At 43.5% G+C, this 19,175-nt stretch overlaps 1 protein-coding gene across 1 annotated transcript in view; it reads left to right on the top strand.

The window, feature by feature from the left end:
- The window catches only part of CPSF1 (cleavage and polyadenylation specific factor 1), a 406,695-nt gene that overhangs the window by 298,601 nt on the left and 88,919 nt on the right, over nt 1-19,175 (top strand). Inside the window, exons 23-24 of the mRNA XM_033933046.1 lie at nt 11,613-11,819; nt 17,176-17,265. Of these exons, the coding sequence (XP_033788937.1) occupies nt 11,613-11,819; nt 17,176-17,265 (297 nt within the window). The remainder of the gene's footprint in view (nt 1-11,612; nt 11,820-17,175; nt 17,266-19,175) is intronic.

The following is a 19,175-nucleotide window of genomic DNA, read 5'->3' on the forward strand; positions in this document are numbered from 1 at the left end:
GTGAGCCCCTCCACATCGGGTTCCTCATCCTCGGGGCGTAGAGCGGCACCGCAGGTACCACAAAAGAAAAAAGCGGTACCGGTGCCTTCCCTCGAAGACCGTATAGCTGCTGTTCTACAGACACAGCTTAAAGAACAGTTACAGCACCTTCTGCCTTCGCTCTTGGCACCGAATCTTCCGGTACCAGTTCGGTCTGAGCCACCGGTACCGACAGTGGACCGTCCTATTTTATCGACTTCCACTTTGTCGGTACCGGTACAAACTGTTTCCTCGGTCTCCATGCCGATTCTTGCACCGGAGCCGAGAGCTCACCATCAAGCTGTTCAGACTTCGGCTCCGGTGCATACAGTGACATCCCCCGGTACCGAGTCAGGCAGGTCAGGGAAATCTCTTCGAAAATCCCATCATTTAGAGCCTTCCACACCTGAATCTCGAGACCGGAGTTTTCAAGTTCGAGATCCTGACTTGTGGGGTGACTCAGAGGATCCTCTTCTTTCTGAGGGAGAATGCTCTTCTGGTGATGAGGACCCGTCTGCTTTAGGACCCTCCTCTAGACCAGATGTGTCTTCTTTTTCTTCCTTTTTGAAGGAAATGTGTGATTCTCTCTCCATTCCTTTGGAGGCTGAGTCAAAGAAATCCAAAGCTTTTCTAGATGCTCTGGATTTTGACCAGCCTCCAAAGGAATATCTTAAGTTACCTCTCCATGACATCTTGAGAGAGACGTTTTATAAGAATCTGGAATCTCCCTTAACTATTCCTGGAGCTCCCCGAAAATTGGATTCCTTATATAAAGTCATTCCTATCCCTGGGTTTGACAAACCCCAACTGCCTCATGAGTCCCTTTTGGTTGAGTCCACCCTAAAAAAGTCCAAAGGGGCTAGTGTATATGCTTCAGTCCCTCCTGGCAGAGAGGGAAAATCCATGGACAAGTTTGGAAAAAGGCTATACCAAAATGCGATGTTAGCCAATCGATCAGGAAATTACGCATTTCATTTCTCTTTCTATCTTAAGCAGCTTATTCAAAATCTCACTGCTTTTGAGAAATATCTTCCTGATCGGAAAAAGTCTGCTTTTCACCAAACTTGTTCCTCTCTTTTACAGCTTCGTAAATTCATGGTCAGATCCATTTATGATACCTTCGAACTGACCTCCAGAGCCACAGCCATGTCAGTAGCCATGAGACGGCTGGCCTGGCTTCGGGTTTCAGAACTCGACGTCAATCACCAGGATCGGCTAGCCAATGCACCTTGCTTGGGGATGAGCTGTTTGGAGATTCCATGGACTCCACTACTCAAAAACTTTCGGCTCATGAGACTAGATGGGACACGCTTCTTAAAACTAAGAAGCCTCCACCAACCAGGCCTTTTCGTCCACAATCAACCTACCAACGTAGATTTGTGGCTCGTCCTCTGCCTCAAGCGGCGCAACAGCCTAGACGTCAGAGACAACAACGACCAGCTGCTAGACAACCTCAACAACAGCAGCAGGTAAAACCTACACCTTCACAAAAATCTACACAACCCTTTTGACTTGGTTCTCCAGAACATAGCCAGTCTTGTTCCTTCTACCCACCTTCCACAGCCTATAGGAGGACGCCTTACTTATTTCATAAGCCGTTGGGAACTTATCACGTCAGATCAGTGGGTCCTCAACATCATCCACCACGGCTACTCTCTCAACTTTCAGTCTCTACCTCCTCCAAGTCAACCAAAAGAGTCTGCTTTGCACACTCCTCAGTCTTTCCTTCTTCTCCAAGAAGTTCAATCCCTCCTCCTTCTGAACGCCATAGAGGAGGTTCCTCTAGAACAGAAGGGGCAGGGGTTCTACTCCCGTTATTTTTTAGTCCCCAAAAAAACAGGAGATCTCAGACCCATTCTAGATCTCCGCGATCTCAACAAATGTTTGGTCAAAGAAAAGTTCAAGATGCTTTCTCTGGCCACTCTTTATCCTCTTCTCAATCAAGCGACTGGCTATGTTCCCTCGATCTCAAAGAAGCATACACTCATATACCGGTCAATCTGGCCTCCAGACAGTACCTACGCTTCATGATCAATCGTTGTCATTACCAATACAAGGTGCTGCCCTTCGGTCTTGCCTCCTCTCCAAGAGTGTTCACCAAATGTCTGATTGTGGTGGCTGCCTTTCTTCGATCTCACCACCTTCAGGTCTTTCCTTACCTGGACGACTGGTTAATCAAGGCCAATTCATCTCAGACTGTTCTCCTGGCCACCAACCAAACCATCCTGTTTCTCCAACTTCTGGGGTTCGAGATCAATCTACCCAAATCTCATCTCATCCCCACTCAGAGGCTTCAATTCATTAGAGCGGTGCTCGACACAATCCTCATGAGAGCATTCCTGCCCTCCAACCGTCTTCAAACTCTTCAGTCTCTATGTCAGCAGGTACTTCCACTACGTTCCATCTCTGCCAAGCAAATGATGATACTCTTGGGTCACATGGCCTCCACAGTCCATGTCACACCCCTCGCACGTCTTCACCTGCGCACTCCTCAATGGACCCTTGCTACTCAGTGGTCCCAAGCCACGGATCCTTGCTCACGACACATATCTGTGACATCATCTCTTCATCAGTCTCTACAATGGTGGTTGATGTCCTCAAATCTATCCAGAGGTCTTCTGTTCCATCTACCTCCTCATCAACTAGTCATCACCACCGATGCCTCCCCTTATGCATGGGGAGCTCATTTGAACGAGTTCCAAACTCAAGGCCTTTGGACAGCCCAGGAAAAGAAGCATCACATCAATTTCCTGGAACTCAGAGCGATGTTTTATGCCCTCAAGGCCTTCCAACATCTTCTCTTTCCTCAAGTTCTCCTGCTGTGCACAGACAATCAAGTTGCGATGTACTACATCAACAAACAGGGTGGGACGGGCTCTCGCCTCTTATGCCAGGAAGCCCAGAAGATCTGGTCTTAGGCCATAAATCACCATCTATTCCTGAAAGCTATCTACATTCAGGGAGAAAAGAATTCCTTAGCGGACAAACTCAGCAGAATTCTCCAGCCTCACGAGTGGACACTCGATCCTGTAACTCTACAGTCCATCTTCGCTCAATGGGGCACTCCTCAGATAGACCTCTTTGCAGCTCCTCACAATCACCAGCTGCCCCTTTTCTGCTCCAGACTCTACTCTCCTCACCGTCTGGTAGCGGATGCATTTCTCCTCGACTGGTCCAATCTGTTCCTGTACGCTTTCCCTCCTCTGCCTCTCATGTTGAGAACCTTATTCAAGCTCAAGAGGGAACGAGCCACCATGATTCTGATTGCTCCGAGGTGGCCCAGGCAACATTGGTTCTCCCTTCTACTTCAACTCAGTTCCAGGGAACCTTTTCTTCTTCCACCGTTTCCTTCTCTGCTTACACAGCATCAAGAGACCCTCCTACATCCCAACCTCCAGTCTCTGCACCTGACAGCTTGGTATCTCTCGGGCTGACTTTACCTGCTTTTATCTCAGCCTGTTCGTTCAATTCTGGATGCTTCCAGGAAACCGGCCACTCTGCAATGTTACCTTCAGAAGTGGACACGGTTTTCTTCCTGGTGTCTTCTTCATCATTATAATCCCACTTCCCTAGCAGTGGAGACCTTATTGGATTATCTTCTTTCTTTGTCAGACTCTGGTCTCAAGTCCTCTTCAATCAGAGTCCATCTTAGTGCTATTGCGGCTTTTCATGAGCCAGTCCATGGAAAACTCCTCTCAGCTCATCCCTTGGTGTTCAGGTTCATGCGGGGTCTTTTTAATGTTAAACCACCTCTTAAAGCCCCTCCTGTTATCTGGGATCTCAATGTGGTTCTTTCCGCCTTAATGAAACCTCCATTTGAACCCTTGGCTACCGCTTCTTTCAAGTTTCTCACTTGGAAAGTTCTTTTCCTTATTGCCCTTACCTCTGCCAGGAGGGTCAGCGAGCTTCATGCACTAGTTGCGGACCCACCTTTTACAGTATTCCATCACGACAAAGTGGTTCTGCGTACGCACCCAAAGTTTCTTCCTAAGGTTGTTTCTGAATTCCATCTCAACCAATCCATTGTTTTGCCTGTCTTCTTTCCGAAACCCCACTCACATTCAGGGGAACAGGCTCTGCATACTTTGGACTGTAAGAGGGCTCTAGCTTACTATTTAGACCGCTCTAAGCCCCACAGATCTTCTCCCCAACTTTTTCTGTCTTTTGATCTGAATAAATTGGGACGTCCTGTTTCTAAACGTACGTTGTCTAATTGGCTGGCAGCGTGTATTTCATTTTGTTATGCTCAGACCGGACTGGCACTGGAAGGTTCTGTCACGGCCCATAGGGTCCGAGCCATGGCAGCATCTGTAGCTTTCCTCCGTTCCACTCCTATTGAGGAAATCTGCAAGGCTGCTACTTGGTCCTCAGTTCATACTTTTACATCTCATTATTGTCTGGACACTTTTTCCAGACGGGATGGACACTTCGGCCAATCTGTTTTGCAAAATTTGTTTTCTTAATGGCCAACCTTCCCTCCATCCCTCTTTTTGTTAGCTTGGAGGTCACCCATCAGTCAAGAATATGCTGCCTGCTTGTCCTGGGATAAAGCACAGTTACTTACCGTAACAGGTGTTATCCAGGGACAGCAGGCAGATATTCTTGCGTCCCTCCCACCTCCCCGGGTTGGCTTCTTAGCTGGCTTATCCTAACTGGGGACCGCGCGCCTCTGTCGGGCGGGAAGGCACTCGCGTGTGCGCGGTGCGGCCTACTGGAACTTTCTAAGTTCTTAGAGTGCAATCACTCTAAAATTGTCCGTACCGGGGCTCCGTCGGTGCCGTCACCCATCAGTCAAGAATATCTGCCTGCTGTCCCTGGATAACACCTGTTACGGTAAGTAACTGTGCTTTTTGTTCCCGCCTCCAGGTCGTTAATGAATATATTGAACAGGAGCGGTCCCAGCACCGACCCCCTGTGGAACTCCGCTCGTGACCCATTGCCAGTCTGAGTAAAGGCCCTTTACTCCAACCCTCTATTTCCTGTCTGCCAGCCAGTTTTTGATCCATCGGTGGACCTCCCCTTGCACCCCGAGGTTCCATAGCTTCTTAAGCAGTCTTTCTTAACCTTGTCGAAGGCTTTTTGGAAGTCAAGGTAAATGATGTCTATGGATTCCCCTTTATCCACCTGGCTGTCTACCCCCTCAAAGAAGTACAATAAGTTTGTGAGGCATGACCTGCCCTTGCAGAAGCCATGCTGGCTCGTCTTTAGCTGCCCATAGTTGTCGATGTGTTCCCAGATGCTGTCTTTAATCAGTGCTTCCATCATCTTTCCCGGAACCGAGGTCAAGCTCACCGGCCTGTAGTTTCCTGGGTCTCCCCTTGAGCCTTTCTTGAAGATGGGCATGACATTTGCTATTTTCCAGTCTTCCGGAATCTCTCCAGTTTTTAGGGTTAGGTTGCATATTTGTCGAAGTGGCTCAGCTATTTCGTTCCTTGAGTACCGTCCGGACCTGGCAATTTGTCGCTCTTTAGCCTGTCTATCTGCCTGAGGACATTCTCTTGGCTTACCTCTAGTTGGACCAGCTTATCATCCTGATTTCCATTTACGATCTCTTCGGGTTCCGGAATGTTGGTTGTGTCTTCCCTCGTGAAGACCTTCCCTCGTGAAGAACTCATTTAACTTGTCAGCTATCTCTTTTTCCCCTTTTACCACTCCCTTTCTGTCTCCATCATCCAAGGGTCCCACTTCCTCCCTTGCAGGTTGCTTCCCCTTAACGTACCTGAAGAATGATTTGAAGTTTGTTGCTTCCCCCACCAGTCTCTCTTCATATTCTCTTTTTGCTTTCCTAACCACTCGGTGACACTCCCTTTGGTGTTCTTTGTGCTCCTTTTGGTTGTCCTTTGTTTGGTCCTTTTTCCATTTTTTGAACGATGCTTTCTTGTCACTTATCGCCGTTTTCACTGCATTTGTTATCCACACTGGGTTTTTTGTTCTATTTTTTTTGCACCCTTTCCTGAACTTGGGGACGCACAGGTTCTGTGCTTCGTGCACAGTGCCCTTGAGTAGGGTCCAGGCTTTTTCTACGGACTCCATCTTCCTTGTGTTGCCATTGAGTTTCTTTCCCACCATTTTCCTCATGGCATCATAATTCCCTTTTTTGAAGTTGAGTGCCGTCGTTGTGGTTCTTTTCACCTTTGATGATCCAATTTCTATCCTGCACTGGATCGTGTTGTGATCGCTGTTTCCTAGTGGGGCTAGTACCGCCACCTCCTTTGCGGGTCCCCCTAGTCCATTGAAGATTAGGTCAAGAGTGGCATCTCCCCGTGTTGGTTCCGTGACCAGCTGTTCCATGAAACAGTCCCTCGTGACCTCCAGGAATTTGGTCTCCCTCGTGCAGTTTGAGTGCCCGATATTCCACTCTATCCCAGGGTAGTTGAAGTCCCACATCACCATCACACTTCCGCTTTTGCATACCTGCCTCAGTTCAGCTTCCAGGTCCTGGTCGATTTCTTCCGTTTGTCCAGGTGGGCGATAGTACAGACCCAATTTTATGTCTGCTCCAGTTCCTCCCGGTAGCTTAACCCATAGTGATTCCAAGCCATCCGCCCTTACTGTTGTTTCCATCCTGGTTGAGGGTATGGAGTCTTTTATATATAACGCTATTCCTCCACCCTTTTTGTGTGTCCTGTCTCTCCTGTAGAGTTTGTACCCTGGTATGGCCACATCCCATTTATTGTCATCAGTCCACCAAGTTTCTGTGACTCCAATTATGTCTAGGTCCTTCTTGCTGGCTATGACTTCCAGCTCTCCCATTTTGGCCCTTAGGCTCCTAGCATTAGTGTATAGGCAATGTAAGTCCCGGTTGTTTGCCCTCTCTGCTGGTTTTCCTCGTGGTTTGGCACTCCTGCCAACCCCCTCATGGATTGCCAGTCCCCGAGCCTCGTCTCGGTCATCCTCTTCCTGCGGTGTGTCTGTTTCATCCTCAGCCTGTTCCCCCATTTTTGGTTGCCCCTCTGGCTCCCGTTGTTCTCTGTTGATCCTGCTTGCTAGTTTCATTTGTGCCCTGGGCCCCTGCATTGCGTCCTTAGGTCCTTTTTCCAAAAATTCCCACTCAGTCCCGAGCCCACTTTTACAATGTCCTTGCCCCTCTGGCTCTCGTTGTTCTCTGTTGATCCTGCTTGCTAGTTTCATTTGTGCCCTGGGCCCCTGCATTGCGTCCTTAGGTCCTTTTTCCAAAAATTCCCACTCAGTCCCGAGCCCTCTTTTCCAATGTCCTTGCTCAGTATCCTTATTTGATACTATTGTCCGATGTGTCGAGGTCAGATCGACTATCGGCTTTCCCCTTCTCCTCAGTTTAAAGCCAGGTCTATGATGCTCTGGACGTTGCGTGCCAGCATCCTCGTCCCAGCCGTGCTCAGTTGCAGTCCATCTCTCCTGTAGAGCCTGTTCTTCCCCAAGAAAGTTGTCCAGTTCCGAACAAAGTGGAAACCCTCCTCTTCGCACCATCTCCTCAGCCAACCGTTTATTGCTTGTAGTTCACTCCACCTCCTTGCGTCCGCTCTCGGTACTGGCAGGATCTCTGAGAAGGCTATCTTCCTTGTCCTCAGTTTCAGTTTCCTCCCCAGGATCCTGAACTGGTCAGTTAGTGTAGTCCTGTTGTAGTTCCTCCTGCTGACGTCGTTGGTTCCAATGTGGATTACTACTGCTGTCTCCTCCGCTGATAAAGGACTGCATCATTGATCACCTTGATGGACACAATCTGATGAGGAACCTCCAGCATGGCTTCAGCAAAGGATGATCTTGCTTGACGAACTTGCTGCACTGTTTCGAGGGAGTAAACAGGCAAATAGGCAAGGGTGACCCGGTTGACATTGTATATCTGGATTTTCAGAAGGCATTCGACAAGGTTACATAACATAAGAACATAAGCAGCGCCTCCGCTGGGTCAGACCAGAGGTCCATCGTGCCCAGCAGTCCGCACACGCGGTGGCCCAACAGGTCCAGGACCTGAATTGTAATCCTCTATCTATACCCCTCTATCCCCTTTTCCAGCAGGAAATTGTCCAATCCTTTCTTGAAACCCAGTACCGTACTCTGCCCTATTACGTCCTCTGGAAGCGCATTCCAGGTGTCCACCACACGTTGGGTAAAGAAGAACTTCCTAGCATTCATTTTGAATCTATCCCCTTTCAACTTTTCCGAATGTCCTCTTGTTCTTTTATTTTTTGAAAGTTTGAAGAATCTGTCCCTCTCTACTCTTTCTATGCCCTTGATGATCTTGTAAGTCTCTATCATATCCCCTCTAAGTCTCCTCTTCTCCAGGGAAAAGAGACCCAGTTTCTCCAATCTCTCAGCGTATGAAAGGTTTTCCATCCCTTTTATCAGACGTGTTGCTCTCCTCTGAACCCTCTCGAGTAACGCCATATCCTTCTTAAGGTACGGCGACCAACATTGGACGCAGTACTCCAGATGCGGACGCACCATCGCCCGATACAACGGCAGGATAACTTCTTTCGTTCTGGTTGTAATACCCTTCTTGATTATGCCTAGCATTCTATTTGCCTACTTAGCGGCTGCTGCGCACTGTGCCGTCGGCTTCATTGTCATGTCCACCATTACCCCCAAGTCCCTTTCCTGGGTACTCTCCTTCAATAATATCCCTCCCATCGTATAGCTGCACCTCGGGTTTCTGCTTCCCACATGTAATACTTTACATTTCTCAACGTTGAACTTCATCTGCCATCTCGTCGCCCATTCTCCTAGTTTGTTCAAGTCTCTTTGCAATTCCTCGCAGTCCTCTTTAGTCCGAGCTCCACTAAATAGTTTGGTGTCTTCCGCAAATTTTATTATCTCACACTTCGTCCATGTTTCTAGATCATTTATGAATATATTAAATAGCAACGGCTCAAGAACCGAACCCTGCGGAACACCACTCGTGACCCTCCTCCAATCTGAGTAGTGGCCCTTTACTCCCACCCTCTGTTTCCTACCCGTCAACCAGTTTCTAATCTATCTATGTACGTCTCCTTCCACCCCATGGTTCCACATGAACGATTACTTTGGAAAATTGCGAGCCATGGAATAGAGGGTGAAATACTCATGTGGATTAAAAACTAGCTGGCGGATAGGAAACAGAGAGTGGAGGTAAATGGACAATACTTGGACTAGAAGAATGTCACCAGCGGGGTGCTGCAGGGCTTGGTGCTTGGACCCGTGCTCTTCAACATATTCATAAACGATCTGCAAATTGGTACGATGAGTGAGGTGATTAAATTTGCAGACAATACATACTTATTCAGAGTAGTGAAGACGCAAGGGGATTGTGAAGTTCTGCAACGCGACATACCACGCTCGAGAAATGGGCAGCGACATGGCAAATGAGGTTCAACATGGATAAGTGTAAGGTGATGCATGTCGGTAACAAAATTCTCACACACGAATACAAGATGTCCGGGGCGATACTTGGAGAGACACCCTCTCCCCCCCTCCCCCCCCAAGGAAAGAGACTTGGGAGTACTAGTCGACCAATCAATGAAGCCGTCTGTGCAATGTGTGGCGGCGGCAAAAAGGGCAAACAGAATGCTAGGAATGATTAAGAAGGGGAACACGAACAGATCGGAGAAGGTTATCATGCCGCTGTATCGGGCCTTGGTACTCCCTCACCTGGAATATTGCGTCCAGCATTGGTTGCCGTAGATGAAGAAAGACACAGTACTACTCGAAAGGGTTCAGGGAAGAGCAACTAAAATGATTAAGGGGCTGGAGGAGTTGCCGTACAATGAGAGATTAGAGAAATGGGCCTCTTCTCCCTTGAAAAGAGGAAACTGAAAGGGGACATGATCGAAACATTCGAAATACTGAAGGGAATAGATTTAGTAGATAAAGACAGGTTGTTCACCCTCTCCAAGGTAGGGAGAACGAGAGGGCATCTCTAAAGTTAAAAGAGGATAGATTCCGTACAAACATAAGGAAGTTCTTCTTCACCCAGAGAGTGGTAGAAATCTGGAACGCACTTCCGGAGGCTGTTATAGGGGAAGTTGTGTCTTTTGTCAGAAATCCTAAAAAGAGGCTTCTTAAAGAACCCTTGACGTACTGCTGCAATATCTTGCAGACTCCTGGGCACGATGGACCACTGGTCTGACCCAGCAGCGTCAATTCATATGTTCTTATGTTTATGATATGTATATGTGGTGCATTTATATGATTCGCTGATTGTCCAGCTTTTCTCGATGTAAACCGCCTAGAACTCATTGGTATGGCAGTATACAAAAATAAAATTTGTTGTTGTTATTATTCCTGCGAGATGTGTTTCAGAATTGCAGGCCTTTTCATGTAGGCCTCCCTTCTGGGAGTTTTTTTAGGGAACGGGTAGTGCTAAGGCCAGTTCCCTCCTTTCTTCCTAAGGTGGTCTCACCGTTTCATGTCAACCAGTCTGTGGTCCTCCCAGTCTTGGGGAGTTGGGAGGGCTCATTGGAGTAGAGGCAATTGAGCATCTTGGATTACCGTAGGGTCCTTCACTCTTATGTTCAGCGGACCAAGGAGTTCTTTAAGTCAGATCATCTTTTTGTCCTCTTAGCGGGCCTTCATGAGGGGGACAGTGCTTCCAAGGCTACCATTGCACACTGGATCAAGGAGGCTATCACTTCAGCATACCTTCTCCAACTGAAGCCTGTTCTCAAGGCTTATTCCACTTGGGGTCAAGCAGCTTCTTGGACTGAATCTTTTCTTGTACCTCTGGTGGATATCTGTAAAGCTATGGTTTGGTCTTTTCGCCATTCCTTTGTTCGACACTACAGTGTGGATGTTCAGGCGTGTTGGGACGTGGTGTTTGAGCGTGTTCTTGTGACGGACCTTCAGATGTCCCACCCCTTGATGGGTACTGCTTTGGTACATCCCATCCATTTCTGTGTTAGCCTGGATGGACGCTAAAGGAGAAATTACGGTAGGTCCTTACCTGCTAATTTTCTTTCTTTTAGTCCTTCCAGATTAGCACAGACCCGGCCTGATCATTTTGTTCAGTATTTTCGCAAAGAGTATGGGGTTTTTCTGCAGGTTTTGGTTGTTGCTGGTTGTTTAGGAAGTTGAAAGAGCAGCATTGGTTTGGCTGGTTTAGCTGCCGAACTGTGGGACGTTCTGAAAGGTTCTTGTTCTAATCAGTGTTGAACAGTGTTCCCTGGTCCAATTTGGGACTATTCCTTGGTTCTCTCCATGTGACTGCCAGCCCACTTGTACCACTGCCAAAAGTCAATGTGTTCTCAGTCTCCACCTGCTGGCAGAGGAGAGTAAACCCATCCGTCTGTACCGGTCTGGAGGGACTAAAAGAAAGAGAATTAGCAGGTAAGGACCTAATTTCTCCTTTTTGTGTGCTATCCTTCCTGAATATTCCCAGTACTGCTACTGCTGTAAGAGTAATATTTGCTTATTATGCTTAGAATTGCCAGTACTGTTACTCCTGTAAAAGTAATATTTGCTAGCATGCTGAGTATTCAGAGTACCAGTATTATGCAGTAACCCTGCTGAGTATCCTCAGTACTATTGCTGTCAGAGTATGTTCTGGGTCTCCAGACTATCCACAGTAGTGCTGCTGCTACTCTGCTGAGTATTCCCAGTACTACTGCCAGAGTAAGATGCTCAGTATTTCTCTTTTGCTGCAGATTTATGAACTGCCTGAGTGGCGTCTGGTTTTCCTGGTGAAGAATTTCCCTGTTGGACAGCGGGTGCTTGTGGACAGTAGTTCTGGACAACCCACAACACAGGGTGAGGGCAAGAAGGAAGAAGTGACGAGGCAGGGAGAGATGCCACTTGTCAAAGAAGTCCTGCTGGTGGCTCTGGGCAACAAGCAGACCAGACCTTATCTTCTGGTGAGCGTTTCTGCCCCTCCCCACATGTGATCCTGGGTTTCACCTCATCTCCTTTGTTCATGGTGATCTCTTTCTCAGATGTTACCACACATGTGACATTCTCCCTCTTTTTCTTCTCTCTCCTGCTCTTTGTGATCCTACTTCGATGCTATTGCCTTCACACTCTTAGTTCAGACATTACTTTTGAGTATTCTAGATTACTGTAACATTGTATATCTGACAAGTACTAAGAAATTTGGTCAGGTTGATTCTGGTTCAAAATACAGTAATGATTTATGGCTGAGGAAGTATGACCATGTAACTCATTACTGTAAGTTGCATTGGCTCCCAGTGGAAGCCCGGGTGATTTTTAAGCTAGGATATTTATATTATAAAGTCGCTTTTGGTGTGGCCCCCACTTTATCTTGTTGATAGATTTGTTATCATGACACATTAGAAGAGTAGAAAATCTCATGCCCTATTTACGTTCCCTTCAGCTACGGGCTGTGAAAGTAAGAAACATCATGGGCATTGTCTTTCTTATGAAGCAGCTTATTATGACAAAGATTTCTGCCCATTATTGATTAGATCTACATCTTATACACATTATAGAAAACTTCTGAAGACTTTTCTTTTCTCCAAATTTTTGGCCAACTAAATCTCTGTGTATTACATTCTTTGTATTTTCTCATAGCATAATCTTTTGTTAACCGCATTGAACTTAGGGTTATGCGGTCTAGAAATTTGTTATGTTATGTCTCTCATGGCAGTTGCTGGACAAAACAGGACTCAAGCAAGGGTTGCCCCTTCCTATACTGCCATTATTACAGTATGTTCAATAACTACGTGCTGCAAAGAAATGCTTATCTTTCCAAGCTAATCAAATCTGCATCCAATTCTATCAAAAATCTTTTTTTCATTTTTTTTCCAAGTTTGCTGCTTCTCTTCATAAATGAGAGAAAATGTTACCTCTTTCATCAGAGACTGGTGCTATTTTTTTCTTTACAAAAGTTATTTTGGATTTATTAACCCAAGGCAGTGTACAGCAACTATGATTTTACATAAAACTTAAAATTTTGTTAACAGAATAACAGTAATAAAAAGATCAAATATAATAATAACTTTATTTATTTTATTTATTTTTTTGTTTTGTTTTGTATACCGCATTACCATGGAAGTTCTATGCGGTTAACAGATGAAGAGACTGTACATTACAGCGAAGTTACACATTTTTTATATAAACAAAAACAATGAGTGATGTAAACTCTAAATTATCAAATTGAAAAACTGGCGCAAAATTGAAAAACTGGCGCATATAGAGATAACAATTTATCAAAAAGTATACAAGCTGAATATCCAAAAAAATCAAAAAAATAACCAACAAATATTCAGAATAAAGCTGCTAATAGTGGAAGGAAACAGGCTGAAAGGCAAGTAACTAACATGGAGAAAAAGACCTCAGTGTTTCAAGGAAACAACCAAGAAACTATATGTTCAGTTATAAACTGCCATTCAAAACACATCCCAGGTCAAAAAACTCCATGGAAAAGATTCATAAAGATACAGTTTAAAATACACAAGTTAAACTGCAAAAAAACAGCAAAAAACTGTAAAAACTTGCACTTATCTTCCATTCATCTCCCACAAGCAGTGGAAATAAATATCCGTTGCTCCAATACGGAACCAGACACACTTTTCAAAGAATGAACTCAGTATTCCCGACAAGCCCTGTTTCGCCAAGTGGCTGCGTCAGGGGAATATCTTTAGAAAGAGAGCAACTGCTTCAAAAAATCTTCCCGCGAATGGCAGAAGGGATGCCCACTCCCTCTTGCTAGCGGAGACCACCCTTGGTTCCCCTCCTTTAGTTGGGAGCAGGAGGAGTTCCTCCTCCTCCTCCGCCGGCCATCGCTGTCTGCAGTGCAGGCCTTAGGCCCCTCCCCATGCATCATCTGATTGGCTCAAATGCCTCAAGCCTCTCCTCTTGGGCGGGGTCTTAGGCATCTGAGCCAATCGGGGACTCCCTTAGGCTTCCTCTGCATCCTGGATACAAGGGAGATGAGCCTTAGTCTTAGATCCTCCCCCTTGTATCTGGGATACAGAGGGAGCCTAAGGGAGTCCCCGATTGGCTCAGATGCCTAAGACCTCGCCCAAGAGGAGGGACCTAAAGCCTACATTGCAGGCAGCGGTGGAGGAGCAAGAGGGACTTTGATTGGCCTCCATGAAGATGGTCTGACTCTGTAAGGCTATTATTTATTTACGAGGGTCAATTCATAAATAATGCACAGGTTGGCAACATTGGGGAGTGGATGATGCAATTGCAGTAAACCTTGTTTCACTTTCACTTCAATGCTTGAAGCAGCAGGACATGTGCTTAGGAGCTCTGTAGTGTATATAGTGTGGCTGTGACAAGTGTGGAAAATGGAGGCTGCAGGTGTCTCGGATATTGTGTGTATTGATGATCAGAGGTTGTACATTAAGATTGAAACTCTACATGGCAAAAACCCGACTGAAATCCACAATGCATTACGTGAAGTTTGTGGTGAGTTAACAGTTTCTCGGAGGGGCAACTCGTTTTCGGAGTGGTCGTGTGAGCATAGATGATGATGCAAAACAAGGAAGGCCGAAATCAACAATCAGTGAACGATGTGTGAAATTCGTGGCTGATGCTCTTGAACAAGATCATCGTGCAACATGCGAGGAACTTTCTGAAACCACAGGGATTCCACCGACATCAGTATGCCGAATTCTGACAAATGATTTAAAAAAGAGAAAAATTTCTGCGCGATGGGTCCCCCCACTTTTTGACTGCTGAACAGCAGCAAAGACACCTGGACAATGCAACTATGCTGAAACAAAGATTCATCTAGAAGGTCAGGCATTCTTCAAGTTTTAAGTTTTATTTTGACTTGATGAATCGCTTATTTACTTTACTAAGCGATTTACAAATTTAAAAAAGGTATAAGCATATACCAATTTAGTCATCAAATATAATGGGTTTGACTGACAGACTTACAGATACATATGGTAAGAAGGGCAGAACTACCATTGTATTTATTTAGAATATAGAAGAAGACATGAATGGAGAGGACAATAGGGGGAGAAAGTAAAAAATAAGAAAAGGCTAAAATGAACTTTGAGCATAGTTAAAGATTAAAAGCGTCTTTAAAAAGAAAACTCTTCAGGTTGCCTTTAAAGCGACTTAAGTCATTTTCTTCTCTTATATATTGAGGTAAGTTGCGGGGCCATTACTGAGGACATATCATGTCGACGAGTTCCAATTACTTTCAATGAGGGAACTGCTATAAGTTTTTGATTAGTGGACCTAAGGGAGCGCGATATATTATGAGGAATAAGTAGTTTATTAATAAATTGAGGTTCATTGGAAGACAAAGTTTTAAATACTAAAAGTAAGATTTTGAAAGTAATACTGTGAATAACTGGAAACCAGTGGGATTTGATCAAAAAGGGGGTAACATGATCGTATTTTTTGCCATTGTGAATCAGTTTAATGGCTGTATTTTGGACTATCTGAAGATGCCTCTTTTCTTGAATTGCATTGTTGCTATTGATGAAACGTGGGTCAGAGACTTTGAGCCGGAGCTGAAATCACAGTCCAAAGAGTGGAGAGCTCCATCTTCCCCACGACCAAAAAAATTTCGACGAGCTCAATCAAAAGTTAAACAAATTATGATTTTTGCTTATGATCATGAAGGCATCATCATCACAGACAAAGTTCCATGTGGAAGAAGTGTCATAGCAGTGTATTATCATGATTTTTGCAAAAAATTGAAAAACTACGTGAATACGGCTGGGAGGTGTTACCTTATGCTCCCTACAGTCCAGACATAAGTCCACCAGACCTTGACCTTTTTCCAAAGTTGAAACAACCGATGCATGGACATCATTTTGCATCTCTGGAAGAGCTTTCTTCCGCCGTTACCTGAGCCAATTGGCAACTGAACAAAAACGGTGTCTCGGATGGAATAATGAAGCTTCCCAGATATCGGGACTCGGTCATTGCAAAGCAGGGAGACTATATTGAAGGATTGTAAAGAAATACTTGAAAATAAAAATAAAACATGTAAATTTTAAAAAATAGTGTGCATTATTTATGAAATGACCCTCATATTTAAAAACTTTATATACCGCCTGGAGTTTCAGCAATTTCCATATAAACATACATAAAGCAAAAACAAAGAACAATACAAATCACTCTTCAAAATAATATCAAAGCATTAAAATAGGACCTACAAATTCTTCAATAACATATTTGATAAGATGTTACTGAAATGCCCAGACAACATTAGGAAAGACAAATCAAAAGTATGCGTCTACAAACGGCTTGGTTTTCAACATCTTCTTAAAGCTGTAGTGATCTGCACATAATCTTAGTTGCCCAGTACGCTTGTTCCAGTATGACATTCCTGCAATGGAAAACATTTGAAGTTAAGTTACCACATATCTTCCATTGTCAGCTGTCAGTGCTACCAGTTTCATTTTCTCCTCAGAATGCAATGCTCTGGGAGGTTTATAAATCTCCCAGAGAAATTGAAACCAAAGTGGTACAGTTTGATATACTATTTGCTGTACCAATGACAGCACTTTGAATGGAATTCTTTGCTCAATTGATAGCCAGTGTAAACTTTTCAGTGGGGGGGGGGGTTATATGAGCTACCCTTGTCAACCCACTAATCATCCTAACTACAGAATTCATAAGCACCTGCAGAACCTTCAATTTCTTTTTAAGCAGGCCCAAAAACAAGGAATTATAGTAGTTCTTATGTTCTTACTAGTAGAGAGGTATGAGGCGAACCAGTCTAGAACAGGCCCTATAAGCCCTAAGTGTTGTAGGTGTTGAAGAAGATGATGAGGATCAATGAGATCAAAGCTACTGATAGGTCTAATGAATCATAAACTGAGTGAAGGTCTTTGTATGTTAGGCAATCTATCAAGTATGACAATAAATAGTAAAATAAATCAGTAGCTAATGTGGGTTTCTTGATTTTGCTATTAGGTTCTGACTAAATTCAATTATTAAACAGGCTTGCAAAAGCATTTGAAATCATGTGCCTTCTTTACAGGTATGCCACACTGTTTCCTTCTATTTTAAGTTAGATTGTAAACCTGATCAAGATTTCTTAATCTCACTTATCCAGTGCAACTTCAAGGTGAGGCCCATGTAGCATCATGGGGAAATAGTTACATCACATTGGAGAGGAAGGTTCCATTGTTGTAAGAGGGGAAATAGTCCCCTGGCGAAGGGCCCTGATATGATTTTTCTGTACATAAATACTTTGTGTGTAATCGGGTGGTTCCAGAAGAAAATGTGCTTAGCGTGTCAGAGTTGAGACTCACTTTTTGTCTCTGGTATGTACAGGTGCATGTAGACCAGGAATTGCTGATATATGAAGCCTTCCATCATGACTCCCAGCCAGGGCAAGGAAATCTGAAGGTCCGCTTTAAGAAGGTGAGGAATCTGAGCAGGCAAGAGATTCTTTTTTTTTTTTTTAGTTTTATAAATCTTTATTCATTTTCTTATGTTACAGCAAGTGGATTACATAAGCTCAATTAAAACTTGGATATACACACTTGATAAACTCATAATAAATATCAATGAAACATTTTTTTTGAAGAAAAATATAAAATACAAATTAATATAAAAGAATTTTAAATTATATAATACATATTGAATATAATAGATTCCCTTCCCCTCCCCCCTCCCTTCCAGTCAATAATATTTTTATTGTATTCTCTTCTGTTATTGGTATAATAATTTAAATTATTGAAATATTTTATAATAACCAGAAATATGCTCCCCTCCCTTTTCCCTTCCTATCATATATTTAATTATGGGAAAATTTATCATTCTTTACAAAAATCTGTTAATGGTCCCCATATTTTTTGAAATTTATTCATATATCCTTTTTGTGTTGCAATAGCGAGTTCCATTTTGTATATGTGGCATACCGAATTCCACCAAAAAATATAGTTTAATCTGTCATGTTGTTTCCAATTAAATGTGATTTGTTGTATTCCTATTCCAGTTAAAATAAATAGGAGTTTGTTATTACTTGATGAAATTTGACTTCTTGCTCTCATGGTTGTTCCAAATAATATAGTATCATATGTCAAGGCTACCGGATTTTCTAACATCCTATTAATTTGGGGCCAAATTGATTTCCAGAATGATAAGATAAATGGACAAAAGAATAAAAGATGGTCTAATGTCCCAATTTCAATATGACAGTGCCAGCATCTATTAGATCTTGAGCTATCTATTTTTTGTAATCGAACAGGGGTCCAAAAGCTCTATGTAGAAGAAAAAACTAAGTTTGTCTCATAGATGCTGACACTGTACATTTTAACCTCCAAGACCAAAGTCGTGGCCATTGAGATGCACTAATTTGATGCTTTATCTCAATGCTCCAAATGTCTCTAAGACCGTTTTTTGGTTTTTTATTTATAAATCCGGATATTATTTTATACCACTGTCCTATGTCCTATTGAGTCCATCTGGAAACACAAGAATTCCAAACTGTGATATTTAGTTAGGTTTTTCCATTCAGGGAACCCTACCTGAATAGACTGCTTCAATTGCAACCATTTAAAATATTGTGTTTTATTAAGACCAAATTTATGTTGCAATTGTGAAAACTCCAGAAATTTATCATTTTTAATTACATCATTCAAAATACGAATACCTGCTATCATCCAGTGTTTCCAGATGACTTTAAATCCGCCAATTTTGATCTTGGGGTTTAGCCATATCGTTTGAGTAGTTGATTTACTAATTGGAATATGAGTTAGATTACTTATGTATCTTAGAGTTTTCCAAGTATCCATAAATATTTTATGATCTTTGTATAACCTTGGCATTTTGATACTAATTACATGACTAAGACGTAATGGAAACATAAGCCTCCATTCCAGCCAGAACCAGTCTGGAATATTATCTGTGGGTTCTGGGAGAATCCAATACATACCATGACGTAAAATATAGGCTTGATGATACCTATAAAAGTTGGGAAAATTTACCCCTCCCTCCTTAATTGGTTTTTGCAACGACACTAGAGCAATTCTTGGTTTTTTATCAAGCCATATAAATTTTGTCAAAATCCTATTTAATTTTGTATAAAAAGAATCTTGAAAGAAAACTGGTATCATCCCCATTTGGTAACAAACTACAGGCAAAATCATCATTTTTACAGTTTGCACTCTTCCCCACCAAGATAAATACAAAGGATTCCATTGCTCACACATTTCTATCACTTTTTGTAATAAACATTTTTCATTAATTTTCATTGTTTCATCTACTGTTTTTGTTATCAAAATTCCAAGGTATTTAATAGACTCTTCTTTCCAAACAAAAGAGAATGT

This window comes from Geotrypetes seraphini, chromosome 2 (assembly GCF_902459505.1).
Source record: "Geotrypetes seraphini chromosome 2, aGeoSer1.1, whole genome shotgun sequence".
In the NCBI taxonomy this organism is placed as follows: Eukaryota; Metazoa; Chordata; class Amphibia; order Gymnophiona; family Dermophiidae; genus Geotrypetes; species Geotrypetes seraphini.